This window comes from Pteronotus mesoamericanus, unplaced genomic scaffold, assembly GCF_021234165.1.
Source record: "Pteronotus mesoamericanus isolate MK-2021 breed Mesoamerican mustached bat unplaced genomic scaffold, CSHL_Meso_final contig_123, whole genome shotgun sequence".
Taxonomy (NCBI): domain Eukaryota; kingdom Metazoa; phylum Chordata; class Mammalia; order Chiroptera; family Mormoopidae; genus Pteronotus; species Pteronotus mesoamericanus.
This window is the reverse complement of record NW_026555049.1, coordinates 1,146,413-1,165,756: the sequence shown is the minus strand read 5'-3', so window position 1 is coordinate 1,165,756 and position 19,344 is coordinate 1,146,413. Positions and strand designations below refer to the sequence as shown.

General features: G+C 50.1%; 1 protein-coding gene across 2 annotated transcripts in view; it reads right to left on the bottom strand.

The window, feature by feature from the left end:
• The window catches only part of SORL1 (sortilin related receptor 1), a 168,586-nt gene extending 155,362 nt beyond the window's left edge, over positions 1-13,224 (bottom strand). Inside the window, exon 1 of one of the 2 annotated variants that reach the window (XM_054587637.1) lies at positions 12,949-13,224. In XM_054587637.1, coding sequence (XP_054443612.1) covers positions 12,949-13,224 — 276 coding nt within the window. Of the gene's footprint in view, positions 1-12,534; positions 12,628-12,948 lie in introns of those variants that run through there. The other variant, XM_054587646.1, reaches the window with a different exon arrangement.
• Between the last annotated feature and the right edge of the window lie 6,120 nt (positions 13,225-19,344).

The window sequence follows — 19,344 nt, the reverse complement described above, 5'->3', positions numbered from 1 at the left end:
AAGGAAAAACTGACACTACAGAAATACAAAGGATTTTAAGAAATCACTATGAACAACTATATGCCAAGAAAATGGACAACCTGGGCAAAATGGACAAATTTCTAGAAACCTACATTCTCCAAAACTCAACCAAGAAGCAGCAGAAAGCCTGACTAGACCAGTAACAACTAGTGACATTGAAGCAGCAATCAAAAAACTCCCAGCACACAAGACCCCTGGACCAGACGGTTTCACAGGAGAATTTTACCAACATTCAAGGAAGAATTGACACCGATCCTTCTCAGACTATTCCAAAAAACTCAAGAAGAGAGAAGACTCGCAAACTCTTTTTATGAGGCCATTATTATCCTAATTCCAAAACCAAGTAAATACACAAAAAGAAAGAAAATTACAGGTCAATAACTCTGATGAACATAGATGCTAATATCCTCAACAAAATACTAGCAATCACATCAAGTAATATGCGTACATTAAAAAGATCATAAATGATGATCAAGTGCGGTTTATTCCAGGGACACAAGGATGGTACAATATCCGCACATCAATAAACATGACATACTACATAAACAAAATGATGGATAAAAATCACAAGATCATATCAACAGATACAGAAAAAGTATTTGATAAAATCCAGCACCAATTTATGAAACACTCAGCAAAGCAGAAATAGAGGGAGCACAGCTCAACATAATAAAGGCCACGTATAAGAAACCCAGAGCTAACATTACACTCAGCAGGCAAAAACTAAAATCATTTTCTTTAAGATCAGGAACAAGACAAGAGTGTCTGCTATCACCACTCTTACTCAACATAGTGCTGGAAGTCCTAGCCACAACAATCAGACAAGAAGAAATAAAAGGCATCCAAATTGGAAAGGAGGAAGGAAAACTGTCATTATTTGCAGATGACATGATAATGTACATAGAAATCCCATAGTCTCCTCCAAAAAAACTAGTCCACCTAATAAGTGAATTTGTCAAAGTAGCAGGATGCAAAGTCAATATTCAGAAATCAATGGCATTTTTGTACACTAACACTGATCAGAAAGAGAAACTAAGAAAAAAATCCCATTTACTATAACAAAAAATAAAAAGAAATAAAGGACCTAGGAATAAATTTAACCAAGGAGGTAAAAGATCTGTATTCAGAAAACTATAGAACACCAAAGAAAGAAATTGAGGAAGACACAAATAAATGGAAGCATATACTGTATTTTCATGGATTGGAAGAATTAACATCATTAAAATGTCCATACTTCCCAAAGCAATCTATAGATTCAATGCAGTCCCTATCAAAATACAAATGGCGTATTTCACAGATTTAGAATATTCCAAAAATTTATATGGAACCAAAAAAGACCCTGAGTAGCATCAGCAATATTAAGAAGAACAAAGTAGGAAGCATGATAATACCTGACATCAAACTATACTACAAGGCCACTGTAATCAAAACAGTCTGGTACTGCCATAAGACGATACATAGATCGATGGAACACAATATAGAGCCCAGAAATAAACCCATGTCTCTAGGGTCAATTAATATTTGACAAAGGAGGCATGAGTATACAATGGAGTAAAGACAGTCTCTTCAATGATGTTGGGAGAACTGGAGAGGAACATGGGAAAAAACTGAAACTAGACCACCATCTTACACCATACACTAGAATAAACTCAAAATGGATAAAATACTTACATACAAGTCATGATACCATAAAAATCATAAAGGAAAACATAGGCAGTAAAATTTTACATATCTCAGGTAGCAATGTTTTTGTCGATCTATCTCCTAGGCCAAGGAAAAATGATAAAAGAAAAAATAAACAAATGGAGGCTATATCAAATTAAAAAGCTTCTGCGGAGCTAAAGAAACCTTCATCAAAATAAAAAGGGAACTGACTATATGGGAGAACATATTTGCCAACAATACATCAGACAAGGGTTTAATCTCCAAAATATATAAAGAATTTACAGGACTCAACACCAGGAAGAAAGGCAATCCAATTAAAAAATGGGCAAAGGACCTGAATAGACACTTTTCCAAGGAGGACATATGGAGGGTCCAGAGACATAGAAAAGATACTCAAAGATGGCAGGGTAGGCAAACACGGCTCACCTCCTTGCACAACCACGTCAAAATTAACCGTTGAAAACCATCCTCAGAACCATCAGAAATTGAGTTGAATGGAAGTCTGACAATTACATAATTAAAGAAACCACATCCATCCAGACTGGTAGGAGGTGCAGAGATGAGGAACAAGCTGGTCCCACATCTACGTGTGGTGGATAAAATTCAGGAGGGACATCTCAGGAGTGAGGAGTCCCAGCCCCACACCAGGCCCCCCACCCTGCCCAGGATTCCAGTGCCAGGAAGATAAGTCCCCACAACTTCTGGCTGCAAATCCAGCAGGGATTGAGTTGGCGGACAAAACTGCTGGCGCCCCAGGCAGTTCCTCCTAAAGAGCCCACACATGGACTCACCCACTCAGACCCCCTCCCTCCGAGCTCTAGTGCCAGGGCAGCAGCGGGAAAGGCACCCGCGGCTCACAGGGAGGCACTGAAGCGTCGGGCATCAAAGCAGATTTTCTCTTTCTCTTTCTCTCCTAGAGAGAAAGGCAGGCAGAGATCATAGTCCCTTTTCTGAACCCTCCCCCCATAGAGCCAGCAGGCAGGTGCCGTATCTGAAACTCCATCAACTGGGCTAACCCCGTGTTCCCCCATCCCCATCCCACCCTGGAAATCCCCAGAGACTCCACCCAACTTTTAACCCAAGCTGTTAATCCTGACTTTTCCATATGAATGACTGGTATCTACTCACACTTCAAACCTCCTAAATCTTCTCAAACAAGCAACAGCCACCCTCCCCCCCCCCCCCACCGGACCCGCCACTCCCTTTGCTAAGTGGCCCCAGGCCTGGCACTAGCAGCAGCCAGGCTACACTCACAGCCTGGTTGGCTTGGGAATCTCCAAGCCCAGCACCATAGCAACCACCTCGGGCTGCTTTACAGCTCATGCAGAGCGGCCCCAGCCAGAACACAGAGGGGGCTGACCGTGGCCTGCCCCACCTGGGAACCCCCAGAGCCTGTGCACCCAGTGGACAGCCACAGACATGTCGGAGCACCGTCCCCTGCACACCTGATCCCCCTGCACACCTGGTCCTCCACGAAGGGCAGAGGTCGGTGGCCAGGGGTCACAGCCAGTCCTTGCAGCTGACTGGCCTGGGTAAATCCCTCCCACTGATCTCCCAACAGCAACCAAGGCTCAACTACAAGAGGCAGGTGTACTCAGCCCACATGGAGGGCACACCTTGAGTACCCAGCTTTGGGGATAGGGGAGGCTGTGCAGCTTGACCCAACAGGACACCTACTACATTAGGGCACACTACCAAGACAGGGAGTCAAAGCAGCTCTACCTACTGCACAGAAACAAACACAGCGAGGCTGCTAAAACGAGGAGATAAAGAAACATGGCCCAAATGAAAGAAAAGATTAAAACTCCAGAAAAAGAGGTAATCGAAATGGAGATAAGCAATCTATCAGAATCAGAGTTCGAAACGCCGGTAATAAGGATGCCCAAGGAACTTAGGGACTCAAGAGCATAAAAATGATCCAGTCAGAAACAAAGGATACACTAACTGAAATAAAGAACAATTTACAGGAAAACAACAGTAGAGGAGATGAAGCCAAAAATGAAATCATTATTTAGAACACAAGGAAGCAAAAAACAATGAATCAGAACAAGAAAGAATCCAAAAAAAAATGAGGACGTATAAACAACTTCTGGCACAACTTCAAGAGGTCCAATATTCATATCATAGGGGGACCAGCAGGAGAAGAGAAAGAGCAAGAAATTGTAAATCTATTTGAAAAAAATAATGAAAAAAAATTCTCTCATTTGGTGAAATAAATAGATATGAAAGTCCAGGAAGCACAGAGAATCCCAAACAAGATGGATGCAAAGAGGTCCATTTCAAGACATATCATAAGTAAAATACGAAAGGTTAAAGAGAAAGAATCTTAAAAGCAGCAAAAGAAAAGCAGTTAGTTACCTACAGGGGAGTCCCCATAAGACTGTCAGCTGATTTCTCAAAAGAAACTTTGCAGGTTAGAAGGGACTGGCAAGAAATATTCTTGAAAAAGTCATGAAAAGCGGGGACCTATGGCCAAGATTGCTCTATCTAGCAACAATATCGTGAAGAACTGAAGGGCAGGTTAAGAGCTTCTCAGCCAAGAAAAAAAACTAAAGAAGTTGATCATCACCAAACCATTATTATATGAAATGATAAAGGGACTTATTTAAGAAAAAGAAGATCAAAACTGAACAATAAGCCCTCGCTGGTGTGGCTCAGTGGACTGAGCATCAGCCTGCAAACCAATGGGTCACTGGTTCAATTCCCAGTCAGGCACATAGCTGGGGTGTGGGCCAGGACCCCGGTGGGGCACACAAGAGGCAACCACACATTGATGTTTCTCTCCCTCTCTTTCTCCCTCCCTTCCCCTCTCTCTAAAAATAAAAAAATAAAATCTTTAAAAAAACTATGAATAACATGGCAATAAAAACATATCTATCAACAAATGAATATAAAAATAAACAAACGAGCAGAACAGAGACAGAATCATAGATATGAAAGCATTTTGATGGTTGCCAGATGGAAGGGTGCCTTGGGGGAATGGGTGAAGAGGCGAGGGGATTAAGAAGTACAAATTGGTAGTTAGAGAATATCCATGGGGATGTAAAGTAGAGTAGAGGAAATAGAGTAGCCAAAGAACATGACTCATGGACAGGAACAATGGTGGGGACTGACTGACGAAGTGGGGGGTGCTAGGTGAGGGGGGGCAAAGGGCGGAAAATTGGGACAACTGGAATAGCATTAACAATAAAGTATAATTTTAAAAACAATGGGCCAAGAAAAAAGAAAAGATGCTCAACATCACTAGCCATCAGAGAGATGCAAATTAAACATCACCTCACCCCAGACTGAATGGCCATCATAAACAAATCAACAAACCACAAGTGCTGGTGGGGATGAGGTGAAAGGGAGACCCTAGGGCACTGTTGCTGAGAATGCAGGCTGGTGCAGCCCCTGTGGAAAATGGCATGGAATTTCCTCAAAAAATTAAAAAATGGAACTGCCTTTTAACCCAGCGATTTCACTGTGGGGAATACACCCTAAGAATCCCAAAGCAGCAGTTCAAAAGAATTTATGCACCCCTATGTTCACAGGTGCACAACTTACAATAGCCAAGATTTGAAAATAGCCTAAGTGCCCATCAGTAGATGAGTGGATATAAAAACTGTGGTACAGTTACATGATGGAATACTATGCAGCAGGAAAAAAGAAGGCATTCCTGCCTTTTGCAACAGCATGGATGGAACTGGAGACTTCTATGCTAAGTGAAATAAATCAGTCGGTGAAAGACAAATATCACATCATCTTACTTTTAAGAAGAATCTAACGAGCAAAATAAACTAATGAGCAAACTAGAACCAGAGGCATAGAATCATGGGCTAGACTGACAGCTGTAAGAGGGGAAGGGGAAGGTGGAGGTGGAGCTGACTGAAAGAAGGCGAAGGGATTAGTCAAAGAAATACATGAACATACATGGACACAGACAATGGTGTGGGGATTGACTCTGGAAGTGGGGGGTGGGCTGGGTGGAGGGCAGCGAACAGGGGAGAGGTGAAATAACTGTAACAGCATTAACAATAACATATCGAATGACTAAATAAATAAAGATTTAAGACCTTATTCTCGTAGTGACCCATCACCACCAGCAGCGACACACCTTGCCAAATTCAGCAGACCACCTGCCCAATTCACTACAGACTTTCTTTTAACTAGTCAGTGAGAGAACTTCAGGGAACTAAATACAGATGAGCTAAGTTACAGGTACAGAGTCTCATGTTACTCAATTAATTGAGCACAGGTTTCAGACATTTCAAGTCTCCCCCAAACACCCACAAACTTGTACAGGCCACTCATTCACCTGCACCGCGTCCCCACATCCTGCCACCAGCAGGCCCCTCCTCCGAGATCCTCGGGCAGCCAGCACTTGTCTGTCATACCAGGTCCCCAGGGTGGAGCCCGTGGAACTGTCATGCATGTATCCTCTGGACTAATACAGAAAGAGGGTCCTTACCTCCCTGGACTCACTTCATAGGCCCCAGCTGAGTCTTCCCAGTGACAGTCCCTAAGCGTGCCTTTCCTGCGAGGTGGCCTTTAACCCCGGCCCTCCACGCTCAGTCAGATCATCCCAGCTTTTCCCAATTTCTTCTGGGCACAGAGGTTTCCTAAGAGTTAAAAATTTCCTTGTGACACCATTCAGCTCCACAGCTCAGCAAGGCAGAATGGACCTTACCTCAGTACCAATGAGCATATGAATGAAAACCTCAACCCAGGGCCCACTTAGTGGCTCACGCCCACCGTGGTTTCACACAAGAATCACCCTGCCCATCTTCCCCCTCTGACCCACAGTTACTTGTCAGAAGTGGGTTTCTACTCAATAGGCTGGTCTCTTTCCTAAAAAACGAAAGCACTGTTAGTTACTCTCTTTATTTAAAGAACAACGGAGAGGGATCCTAACCAGCATGGTGGCCCCTACGCAGCAGACCAGCATCTGAAGCACAGACGTCGTTATACTGCTCTTGTTTGCCACTCAGACTTGGGACATAACCACATCAGCCGGCCTCCCTGAGAAGGCATAGCTGTGTTTTTAATCCAATTCCAGGGGCTGGAGATAAATCATCGTGAAGGGTCCCGATTTTCCTAGTGAAGAGCCTGCAGCAGCAGCAGCAGCGACGGCATGCCAAGTCCCCGGGCAGGCAGGACGGGGGCCACGGGCAGGGATGAGGACCACAGGCCAAGGCTGCTTGTCTTGCCAGGCTCCGGGGTTGCAGAGATGAAAGACAGACCCAGCTTCACGGAGGCAAGTCAACAAGAGCACAGGAAGCGCAGGGCGGGGCGGGGAGATGGCCCCACGGTTAAAGCACTGTTCACTTCGTCCACTGCAAAACAGGCCCGCAGGGTCTGCACAGCACCTCAGCAAAGACCCCACAAGGGGGCTGTGGGTGCCAGACGGCCTCAGGAGGGAAGGCCCAGGCGTCAGCCTTCATCGCCAAGTCACGGATGGGAGGCAGCGGCTGTGCACAGGCCCCGGGAGGGGACGCCTGCCCGTGCGCCCTCCCCAGCCCATGCACCCCCCAGGACAGGACGGCCACTGCCTCCTGCCACCCGGCTTGGCAGCCCGCAGCCACTGGCACCCGGCGTTTAGACTGCAGCCCTCAACTCGTTTCCCTGCCGTTTGTGGTGAAAACAAACACAAGCCTTCCCTGCAAGGAAGCTCCTCTCCTGGGTGACAGTGACGCCGAGGGTGCCACCGCCAGGGAGGAGACAGCCCACACCCTGCAACAGCTCGCAGTCTAGTGCACTAGACCAGAGCTGCACGTGCCTATTTCAACTTAAATTGAAACTGATTAAAATTAAATGAAATAAATTCAACTTTATACTCATACCAGCTACATGTCAAGCGCTCAGCCGCCCTATGTTGCTGGTGGACGCACTGGACCGTGCAGATGCAGGACACCTCCCTCATCGCAGACAGCCTAGCAGAGGGCCCTGGCCAGGTAGCTTGACTGGCTGGAGCATCATCCCAACATGCCAAGGTTGTGGGCTGGATCCCCCGTCAAGGCACAGACAAGAATCAACCCATAAAAGCATAAATAAGTGGAACAACAAAGCAATGTTTCTCTCCCTTGCTCACTCTCTCTCTCTCCTTTCCTCTCTCTAAAATCAATAAATTAAAATTAGAAAAAGAAAGATCAAACCGCACTATATTAGAAGATCTATCACAAGGCCAGGAAGATAGGATCTTCCAGCAGGACTTGTAATTCTTTTCAACTAGCACCGTTGTGACTGTTACAGAGTCCTATTTTTAAAGAACCCACCCCAAAATGCACAAAGCATTCCTCACGTTAGTGTAAAAAAACTGAGGGTGTCACAACACCCGAGAGTGACAGCCGCGTCTCAGCCCTGGCGGCGGCCCATCTGCTTGCCCTGTGCCAGGGGTCTGTCAGTGCCACCGCTTCGAAAAGCCAAGGCTCACGGCTTGATAAACCCATGAATTAGGTCGAAATTAACTGTGGCTCATTTTAAACTGAGGACGCTGATGTGTGCCGCTACGAGGCCGGGCTGAGGGCACCACGCGCAGACCAGCATCCTGGCGGCCCCAGAGGACGCGCCGGGCAGGCTCTGTGCCTAGCAGCAGCCCAGGCCACTTCTGGAAAAGTACAAATCCCCGAACATTCAAACCAAAATGGGGTGCGCTCTCCTTTAGTTTCCACAACTAAAGCTAAAAAGAGTGAGGAAAAAGTCAACGTACTACCTCTGCTTTAGTACATTTTTATGCTGTCAATTATCTGCATTGGACTTGTCAAAAATTCTCAACTCCACGCTCGCTTTTGTGCATGCCAGCCATTTCACATATCAGTTGCTCAAAAATGCAAATTCACTTTAATATTTGCCTTAGCAAAATTTAATTAGACAGTAAACGCGTGTTTTGTTTTTTTTTTAAAGACTAAATAAATACATAGCAAAGGCAAAGAGGTTATTTTTGGGATTGCCTGCTCCTGGGGTTATTAGAACGCTCCTGTGTGAATAGTACAAGGCCAGCTCCCCCTGCCCTGACCCCAGGATCAAGCAAAGACAGTCAGTACAAAGATGGCTGTCTCCTCTAAGGAGCAGCAGACCAAAATACAGCAAGGAAGTGTTCCCATGACTTTCTGTTTGTTTGTTTCAGGACGTTAGTTGCTGTTAGGATCTGCTTCCTGGATCCCAGATATCAAAGCAATTTATTAAGCATACCATTAACTTCATTTCATGTCTATAAAGAAAACATTCTTGAAAAGAATACAAATTAAAACAAAATCCATAATCAGATGTTCTCCAAACCTGGGCTCCTCATGCCTAGGGAACTGCTCTCCAGAGTGGCTTTTCACGCCGTCCCTGTAACCCTCTGTCCCCTCACTCCTATCCCTGCTCCCTGTGCTGCCGTTCTTTCCCATCCTAAAGCCTCCACCCATCAGGCCCCAGGACAAACAAGCTGTTAATGAACTAAACAGCGGCCAGAGATTGAGCTGCATGCAGGAAGGAGAGATGCCAAGCCGAACCAGGAAGTTGTTCAAGGTCACATCCCTTATCGAGCCAACCCAACAGGCCAAGCAACTGTTCACCTACTTAGAAGCCAGCCTGAAACAGCAAATACTTTGCCTTCTCATCTTTTGGAAGTGTACAGGTCAAACGTCCTAACTTCAGAACCAATCACCCAATTCTTTCCCAGGCAAGTGTATCGTGCAAGGATCTACTCCAAAGAGATCTAAAGCAAAACAGTATGCAACCCCCAAAGAAGCCTCTTTGTCCCAGGGCCTTGTGCTGTAACAGACACTTGAATTTCAGTCTCAAATCAGGACACTGAATACTCCCTGGCCTCTAAAAGGCAGGGATTATAAAGAGAGAGTTCATCAGAAGGAAAATAAACCTGTAAATCCTGTTAGGCTTTGCGCTTCATTCCGAAGGATTTTTCCCTGAAATAATACAGTAGCAATACCACGAGAGCCCGAAAAGAGAGGGTGCTGTACACCAGGGTCCCAGCTCCTCGTTCAGAACGGCCCCAGCGTGGCCCCGGGGCCAGGGCTCCGCCAGCCCCCATCCTCACCACCCAGCGGGCCCACCCGCTTGCACTCTCCATTCGGCTCCCCCCCCAAGCTCCTCTGCTAGATCTTGGATGTGCTTCCTCCAGGCCCACCTTCTTCCAGGAGAGCAGTGGGCCCACGAAATCCCTGAAGGGACCCCGAAGTGCCAGGACAGAGGACAGGAAGACTTGATCCACGCCCTCCAGCAGCAAACAAGGAGAGGAGGCGTGGAACAAGCATAATGCAAGGCAAGAAATGTTGTATCTGAGCTCCAAGAACGCACCCCCCACAGAGCCTTGGCACCCTAGAAGGTACCCCTTGGATGCTGAACGGAAGAGGGGAAGACCATCTCAGGCGGAGGAAAAGGCAAGCATGAGGGTGTGCCATTATGGGACGGATACAAGTTCAGAAAGAAATTCAGTGTGGCAAGAATTACGGCATTGCCTTTCCTGGACTTGGCCCTTTAAAGAAGGGGCTCAAACCCACAGGTCTGTGGAGCCAGAGAAAAAGAAGTGACTCCAGCACAGGGCTCCTTCTCAGATGGAGGACATCCCTGCATCTCTCCCTGAAGCTGGTGGCCTTAACACCACTCCTAAGGCTTCTGCGTTCAGGCAGCTTCTGCTTCCGGTCTTACTCTGTGCCTCTTCAACTCGCTCAGAGGTCAGAGGGCAAGAAGCTGCAGCAGACTGCAGCCCACCCACCCCTTCTTACCCCTTCCCCTGCCCTCCCAGATCATACAGCCCGCTAAGATCCCACCGGAGAGTTGGGAAGGGTTCCCTGTATCCACAGGTACCGGTTCCTGTTTGGTAGACACCTGTCTGTATTTGCACCTGCTTTATCTCCTCCTTAAATTGTAAGTTTTCTGAAAGCAGGGATGAAATATCTCCCAGCCCCATCTGCACCCCTATATCTATAGAGAACCACACTCTTTCAAGCAATGCTATGGAAAAACACTGAAATTCCATAGGTTTAAAAGTTAAAGGGAGGGAGTATAAAGTGGAAATTGGCTTAGGGCCAGAAGCAGGATGGCCATGTAATTTATAGGCCACATCCAGACACATATAAGAGTAAAGGCAGCACTTTCATCACCAGCAGGGACAACTTATACACCAGGTCTGTCCCAGGGAAAACAGGCAAATGGTCACCCTTGCTAGAAATGGCATTCCAAGTAGATGTGAACGCCCAGAGCTCCACGGAGGCAGGCCGAGCCCCTCCAGTCACTGGGGCCGTGCATGCAGGAAGCTCTTCGGTCCAACGCAGGTCCTTAAGGATGCAAATTAATCCCACTTTTATGAACCTCAAGGCAACAGAGAAAATGGCATAGGAAGGCAGCCTCAGAGGGGGGAAAAAACCACCTGTGTCCTCACTTTTGGTAGAAATTCTTCATTATTTGTTGGACTGCCAATTCTCCATCCTTCAACTGAACCAAACTCAATCTGGCTGGAACATAAAAGTTGAGGGTTTTGAAGTTCCCAAGTTCTCCCAAGGAGAACACAGTTTTCCTTCAACTTGCCCCAAGGAGCTTTCAGAAACCAAACCGAAGGAAGCCATGGCCCCTGTGTGCACTGAGAGACCAGGACGCTCTGCCCTGAGCCCTGGACGGACTGCCCCCACCCCGCCCCTCCCCGCCCCGCTCCGCTCAGAGCCCCTGAGCGCTGACTCAAGGCCACAGCCGAGCTGGGCTGACTGCGAAGCCTCGGTGAACCAGGAGCCTCTCTTCCTCTCTCCCCCTCCCCTGTCGGCTGGCATCTCTTTGGAGGGCACAGACCTTGCTGACTTCAACAATACACACAGGCACAGAAAAGTTTCAGATGGGATGGGGAGGGGAACAAGGACCTGAAAGGTCTGTATCAGGAAACGGAGCAGGCAGGCCCCAGCAGCCCAGCCCATTGGGAGGCACTGGTCCCCAGGGGCTGACAGCGGATGGGAGACAAATGCTTCTACCAACTCACCATCCTTCCCCGCTTTATAGCCATAAATACACACACACGTACGTATGTTAAACGGAGGTATTTAAGAAGCACTGCAAAAGGACAGGGCAACTGTTTGACCACCCAAAGGTCACTGAGACAACGGAGACAAGGTGTTAAAGAGCAGCCAACCCTGCCTCGCGTGCCCTGGGGCTAGTCATTCCACCTCGCTCAGCTTTGGTTTGTCATCAATAAAATGACGCAACAGGGTTAACCAATGTCACCACAATAGATGTAAAAACAAAATTTTTAATGACACAATAGGGTAAGATGGTTTATAAGGTTCTTTCTGGCTTTGAAGGTTGAATGTTTAATTTTATATATTTCCTGAAGAAAAAGCTAAAGAAATATCAGTGAAGAAAGCCAAAACTTTTAATGTCTAATCTTTTCATTTCTATTTTAACAGGGGACATTTTGACGGTAGAAACTGTGCATTTCACGACCTCCGCCAGCTCCACTTTTTCTGCCCTGCCGGCCTCCTAGTCCCGCTGATGTCAGTCGGGCCTGGGGCTCTCATCGAACAATAACACAACCTAATTAATTTTGCCAGTGCTGACACTAACCCACAAACTCGGTTTGCAATTTCTAGCAGTGAGATTGGCCATAAAAGTGAAATTCATGTTACTCATGACCCAATAAACCACTGCCTGAATAGAAATATATCACTGAAAAATGCCCAACAAAGTCTTGCAGTCTTTCATATCATGACGGATATCCCTATCCAAAATAAAGTCAGTATCTTGAAGGGGAAGTGGAATGGAGAAGAACCTTACACACAGACACACACACACACACACACGCATGCACGCACGCACGCACACACACACACACACACACTGCTCCTGATTCTATCTGGATGTCAACGTTTCCAGTGTGCTCACCTAACTGTGGTCAAAAATGGTGTGTGGCCCCCTCCTCTTACTGTCGTGGGTCCACTGCAGGGTGCTCGCCTCCACCGCCCACTGAAGATAGACTAAGGCAGGCCCATTCTTCATCCCATGTGAAATGAAGCGGCGCCCCTCCCGTACTTACCGTAAACTACACGGGTCAGCACTCACCCTGGGGAAATTGGCACTGCACCCCGCGAGTTACCTGGAATACGTTTGCTACAACCGACAGGAAAAAGGAAAGATGAATGCAATTCAACTGCTGACGGTTGAACTCATGTGGGGGAAAGAAAACAAATGCAAGCCAGTAAGTCCCCAACGGTGCCTGCACCTGGAGGCTACTGCGAAGGATGGATGCGCAGGCAGGGGAAAGGGAAAGGGCTGCAAGGCGGGTTGCAAAGTGCTCACCTGTCCGTACACCTTGATGGGCTCGGGCTGCAGAGCCACGCTCCGTCTGCTTCGGAGCGGCTTCTCGCCCGCCCCCCGGTTGTCCCCGCGCGCCCACAGCGGCCGCTCGCGCAGGTCGCCCTGCACCACGCGGAAGCCCCGGTCCTGGGGCAAGGGCGCGTGGCCGCCGTGCAGCGTCTGCGTCCGGACCTCGCCGAGAGCCCCGGGCGGCAGCAGCGCGACCAGGGTGAATAGGAAGGGGAGTCGCGGCTCCCTCCTGCTGCTCCGCGTCGCCATGTTCGAGCTAAGGCTACGGCAGGTGGCGCCGCCGCCAGGAGAGAATGCGCAGCGCGAGGCCAGAGAGCCGCGGGGCCGGGCCGCGCGCGCCGCTCCCGGGGCTTCCAGGCTCTGCGCCCCTCCCGGCCGCCCTGCTGCGCCCGCTGCCGCCACCGCCGCCGCCCCCGGCCCGCTCCGCTTGGCGCGCCGCCGTCACGTGGGCGGCCCGCAGCCGCGTCTCCTTCGCGCACTTTCTCTGCTCGGCTGCCTCGGCAGCGGGTCCGGCCCCTCCCCTGCGGAGGGATGGGGAAGTCAAGTCACGGGGCGCTCGCGAGGGTACGTCCCCTCCCCGCCGCTGACACACCTAGCCGAACACCCTGCGTCAGTCAAGAGTTGTGCTGGGTACGCTAGTCGCCTGTGGGTTTATTTGCCACCTAGGGCAGGTCGTGCCGAGGTCGTCCTAAACCTTGACAGTCTCTTTCCCCTGTCCCACCTAGCGACCACCGCCACCGCCCCCTGCCACAGCCCCACACTAAGGGAGAGCCAGGCCAAGGAAAATTAGCTCTGAGAACACAGAGTGCACATTAGAGGCCAGGCGAAGCTGCCCCCCTTGTGAAACTCAGAGTGTGAACTACTCTGGGCACCACAACGTACCAGAAGAGGCCGCAGGCACACACAGGGCCTCAGCCCAGTGGCCGCTAGGGATCCCTCCAGGGTGGGCAAGCGCATGGCCACTGCACCTCCGCAGCAGATGAGCCCAACGTATGCCAGTACCTTCGGCCACAGCCACCAGCACCGAAAGCCCTGTACCCGGGGGTGTAAAGCTTGCGTCCGGAGGGAGGAGGGGGCAGACGCCCAAGGAGTGGAGAGGACACACCTGAACCCTAAATTCTATTGGAAGAGCCAGACTCTCTGAACCACGGGAGCTAGCACTTCGCTTGGAGCTGCCGAGGCACAGCGAACGTAGTACTTTTTGTGGGTGCGTGGGAGCAGCTCTGTGGCCTCCTCTGTTTAGTGTTATGCTTCCTGTGCTCTGGACCTGCTCCTGGGTTTTGAAAAAACTGAAGACAAATGGAGCAAGGCTGTCGGAGAGAGGACTTCTGTAGGTGCATCCAAGCCCTTGGTTTAGAGGAAGGGGGACATGGCCAGCTCCGTTCTGCCCGAATGCCCCCCATACTCAATAAGCCCCACTAGCTTGATTCCTGCCTCTTCTCTCTCCCCGGGTCAGCTGAGCAGAACTGCCTTCCCTACCTAGCACCACCAGGGACCACCTGCCAAAGGACGGACAGCCTTTCCTGACCCCCCTGCATCCAGCCTCCTACCACTTTCCCTGCCCCCGTGCCAGGCGTGCTGGGGACCTGGCCTCAGGTCCTGGCGTCCCATCTCCTCCTTCCCCTGGTTTTCTTCCCCTGAAGAAAATCAGAGTCCCCAGTTTTTCTGTCCATCTGAACATAATCTCAGAACCACCCAATTCTCCCCTCCAGGAAAACTGCTTATCCTCTGGGAAAGCTGCTGAACTGAGAAAGGATGGTGGGAAGGTGGGAGAATTCCTTGGCAGGTGGAATAGGGAAATTGAGACAGAGAGCTGAGCACAATGGCGGAGCCATTTACAGCCAGACGCAGATGGTCCCCCGGAGGGAGAGGCTCCAGTGCCCTGCAGGGGGCAAACCTGGGAAAACAGGAACCTCATCCCCAGGGTAACCTCGCCTCCCCTGCCCTTCCTCCCTGGAGACAACATCCAGGCCTCAGCTGTGTTTCCGCTCCAGGCCCAGAAAAGCAGCAAAACCAGGTGGGCAACCCCAGGACCAGCTGCAATGACTGAAGGCCCCCGGCCCTGTCACTGACCAATCAGGGGAGACCGCGACCCTGAAAGGGCACCGGGAGCACTGATGCTCCCTCTGCTGAGCCCTCCCCTGGGACCGCCCCTAAGGGGCCCCTGGGAGAAAAGCCTCAAGACAGAGGACCCAGCACACTCAAGCACACTCTCCCTTTGTGGAGTGGCCCCTGCCATTCCCTTATTCCCCCACTTCTTTCTGAACAGGCATGAGTCTCCTGAACTCTAAGCAATGGGCAGTGGCAGCTGGTCCCAGGCCAGTCCCCTGCAGCTGTCCCCAAAGCCCCCTTTTCTCTGACTGCCCAGTGAGCCAAGGCAGCCCACCCGGGGCCCCCCTGTTGCTTCTTCTATGCTGAGCCCTTCCTTGCTTCACTGTCCCCGGCTCTAATAAATGTATCCTCAGAGCCACCTGGACTTGTGAAACCTTTCCTACACGAAGTCAAGAACCCACACACTGCAGCTGGCCCCAGGCAGACCCACCCATGGACAGACCCCTGTCTGGTAACAGAACCACTGCCAGCTCCTTCTCCCCATCTAGGCCAGCACTGTGTTGTCATATCACCTTATGTGTGGCCCTCTGAGACCAGCAGCAACAAGCTGGTACCCACCATGTAACCTCAAGGGAAAATGAGAGGAACATGGCCATTGCCAGAAACACCCTGTAACTAATTCAACTATTGTTTTTTTCAATATAGATTTAATGAGAACCTTCTCTAGAAAAGCAAGAGTCCGAGTCCCTGCAGAACTCACGTGTCCCTGAAGTGTGGATTTGGAGACGGGGAGCCACTTGGCCCACCCAGACCGCAGACAGGTTCAGAGGGCAATGTGTGGGGACGGCTTAGGAGGGCAGGACCAGCGCCTTCCTGGTTTTGATGTTGATTTGCAACTTGGATGCTGGAGAAGTGGCAAGAATCCTCAGACATGGTTAACGGACCCCCATCCCCAAGAGTTCTCAGGTGGATAACCTGCAAGTCCCAAGATCTCGGTTGCCTCATATCCCCAGGTGGCCAGGTGGAAAGCACACTGAATTTTGCCTCAGAAGGTCCACTTTCTAACTTTGGGGATTTGGCCAAACAACCTCTCTGAGTTTCAGGGTTTTTCATCTGCAGAATAAGGCTCTTAATCCCTACCTAGCGCACAGAATTACTGAGAATGTCAGATAAGAAAATGCACATAAACGTAAACTACTGTGCAAATTGTGAATGCCCAGTCAGGAATGTGGTATGCAGGTGGCACTGGGGACATGAATTCTAATCATGGCTTTGCAGCCAAGCTGCCATGCGGTGTTTGTCCGGGCTGGCTCTGGGCATTGGTTTCTTCCTGTGGTATGAGAGACCTTGCAGCCCGGATCACTCCCCACCCGCTCCAGGACCCCTTCCCGGGCATGAGGCAGGAGCAGTCACTGAAGAGTCCTCCCAGGACAGGGGACAGGGGACAGGGTTGAATTGTGCAACTGAGCAGGGTGTTCCTCCTAGCTTCAAAACCGGATCTGGGGTGTAAACAAACCTTCACTTCCTCAGAAATGACATCAGGTTGGTGTGGGATGGAGACAGGGAGAAGGCAGTCCAGCGCCCCGTCCACCACCGCCCGCCCTGCCCCCTGCAGTAGAGCCTCCCGCTCCCCCTCCCCCCCTCCCCACCGTGGCCTGCTCCTGTGCTAGCGGACACATGAGGAAGCCCACCTGCATCGGGACTTCACTCTAGACTCACAGCTGTGCATAAAAAGATTGAGCCTGTGGTCGGACTTCAGACTTCCCTCCCCCGTCCTTCTGCCCATCCTGGGCCATTCGGAGCCGGACTGAAGAAGAGCTACGGGAAAACCACCCGAGGCCACAGTGCCCCAAGTCTTCATCCAGGAGAGACACATTTAAAATAACAAGACCAGCCATGAAGGCCAGGGGGAAGAGCCCCAAAAGCCTAACTGGACCTCCTTCTGTTCTCGCTCCTCCAGTGGCCTTCCCGAATGCTGGCACCCGTCTGCTCTCTGTCCCCCAGCCCCTGGCCTGACAACTTCTGTTCATCCTGCAGGTTCCAAGAGGCCTCCTTCTTCACCTAGACTAGCTTACATCCCCTGCCATCTTTGATACTTTCTCATCACATTATCTATTTAGCCTCATCTTCTTCTTGAACTAGAAGCAGCAGGAGGGCAACACCAGGCCTCTCTTACCCTGCGTCTACGTTCCCAGTGCCCAGCATAGCCCTGGCACGTGGTGGGTGCTCAGTGATAGTCGTCAGATGCATGGATGTGGGTGATGGGGTGGGCGCTGCCTTGGGGCGAGGGCTGGGGAGTAGTTAAGGGGCCAATGTCGCTGAATTTCAGAACTTTCCTTACTGTCATCTGCCCAGCTCCTTTCAAAGGTGGACTGTGAGTCATAACCAGACCTCGGAGTCTCTGAAGCAGAAAAGGGACCTTCCAACATCGAAGAGGTGAACTTTATCCCCTCTTCCACATCACTTTAGTCAGGCTGCTCCCATTCATTTCACCAGCTAGGGTAAGATACGAAGGCCATCCTGCCCCAAAGAAATAGTTCTTTCACCCTGACCAAGAGGCTTCCTGGTCAGGGCACAGACCTGGGTTGAGGGTTTGTTCCATCCCCGCTCTGGAGCCCTACGGGAGACACCTGATGGCTGTTCCTCTCTCTCTCCCCTCCTCTCCCTTCCTCCCTCCCCCTCCTCACCTCCTTTTCTGTCTAAATTTAAAGACATAGCCTCGAATGAGGATTTTTTAAAAAGAAAAAAGAAATGGCTTTCTCCTGCTGTTGCCAAAAGTTCCTTTAGTTAAGGCGAAGTCCAGGATAATGTATGAGGTTTAAAATATATATGCACCCAGAATGTAGAATAAGTAATTTATAACCTCACTCTTGAATTCAAAGAGGAGGTTCTGGAAATAGTAGTATGTTTGCATAGCAGTGATTTACATTTGCATAACATTATAACAGCATTATCTACCAGATTTCATCTCACACAAGCCTGTGAAGTGGGCCAAAGCAGACACTATTGGCGCCTCTATTTTACAGATTTGGGGAATTAAGCCATGATTACATGAGTTGCCCCAAGGCACGCAGTTTGGCAAGGGTTAAGTCAAACCCAGGTTCGCTGACTTCTTCCACATCTGCCACCTCCCTCAGGAAGAGAGGAGAGGAGCTGGCATTTCAGGTCCTGGGTGGGGCAGGGCAGCGGCGGGCAGCGCAGAAAGGCCTGTCTCAGAGCTGGCCCTGCTCGGGCCCTCCCTGCCCTCCCTCCCCAGGCCGGCCCTGCCCCAGGTGCCTGTGGAGGAGGGGTGTTCAAGTGGGGAGTCATGTTACCAAGCTCATGAGTCAATTCCAGTTTTCCACACTTTTCTAAAAGACAAATTTAATGACGGATTTGGATTCAAGTTTTGATATGAGGGATTTGGGTGCACAATCTATGAAGGAGCACAAGCAGTGTGTGCTGCTGACCCTGGGGGTCCCACGCTGACCCTCAGAAACACAACTTCTAGAACGTTGGTAGCAAAGTATTTAGGCCTTTGTGTGTGAAGGGAGAAACTGAAAATGTATTATTGTTATCTAGAGGCAAGGACAAAAACATCCTGAGGTCAGACACTGGTTTGCTAAAGGTCACCAGGAAATTACCTCCTTCCCTAAGAGTGCAGACTAGAGCTCTCCTTCCTGGGTGCAGAGTGAGGGGGTGGAGCTCAAGCTGAGATGCTTTGAAACCCTGAGTAATCACATGTCAAAGGCCTGTGGCTCCGTCCCTCCCAGGGCACCTCTGTGCACCACAGCTGCCCGAGCACAGCTTTAGGCACCAGAGTGCCCAGAGGCCCCCCGCAGCTTGGGCACAACTCAGTTCAAGGGCCCCGAAGCGCTCCTGGGGCTCCTAGGGCTGGGAAGCAGAGGCCCAGGCTGCCTCTGCAGCCCACCACTCTGTGATGTGTTCTCAGAGGGGCCTAGGATTCTTTCTCCTTCCATCCTCCTGCACCAGGAAGAACAGAGATTAAAAATGCTCCCCCGTCGGCCTCCCCTAAAAGGCCACTTGTGGTTCCTGCCTGATACCCCTCAACCCTCTCAAAGCCCTGCAACCCTGATTTATGTCTGTCTCCGTATGATTGCATCCTGACTTCCATTAGAGCAACTATCTCGGTGCCTACTTCCTTTTCTAAATTATAATTAGGGCTTTGGATCTATTTCCCTGTCTTGCACTTAATAGAGTGTATCCTGTTGAATTGAAATAAACAGCTTGGGGGCAGGGGGTAGAATTACTCCCACCTCCGCCGCTCCCAGCTGTCGGCCGTTGGTTCTGTAGGGAGGAACACTTCTGAATCCTGCT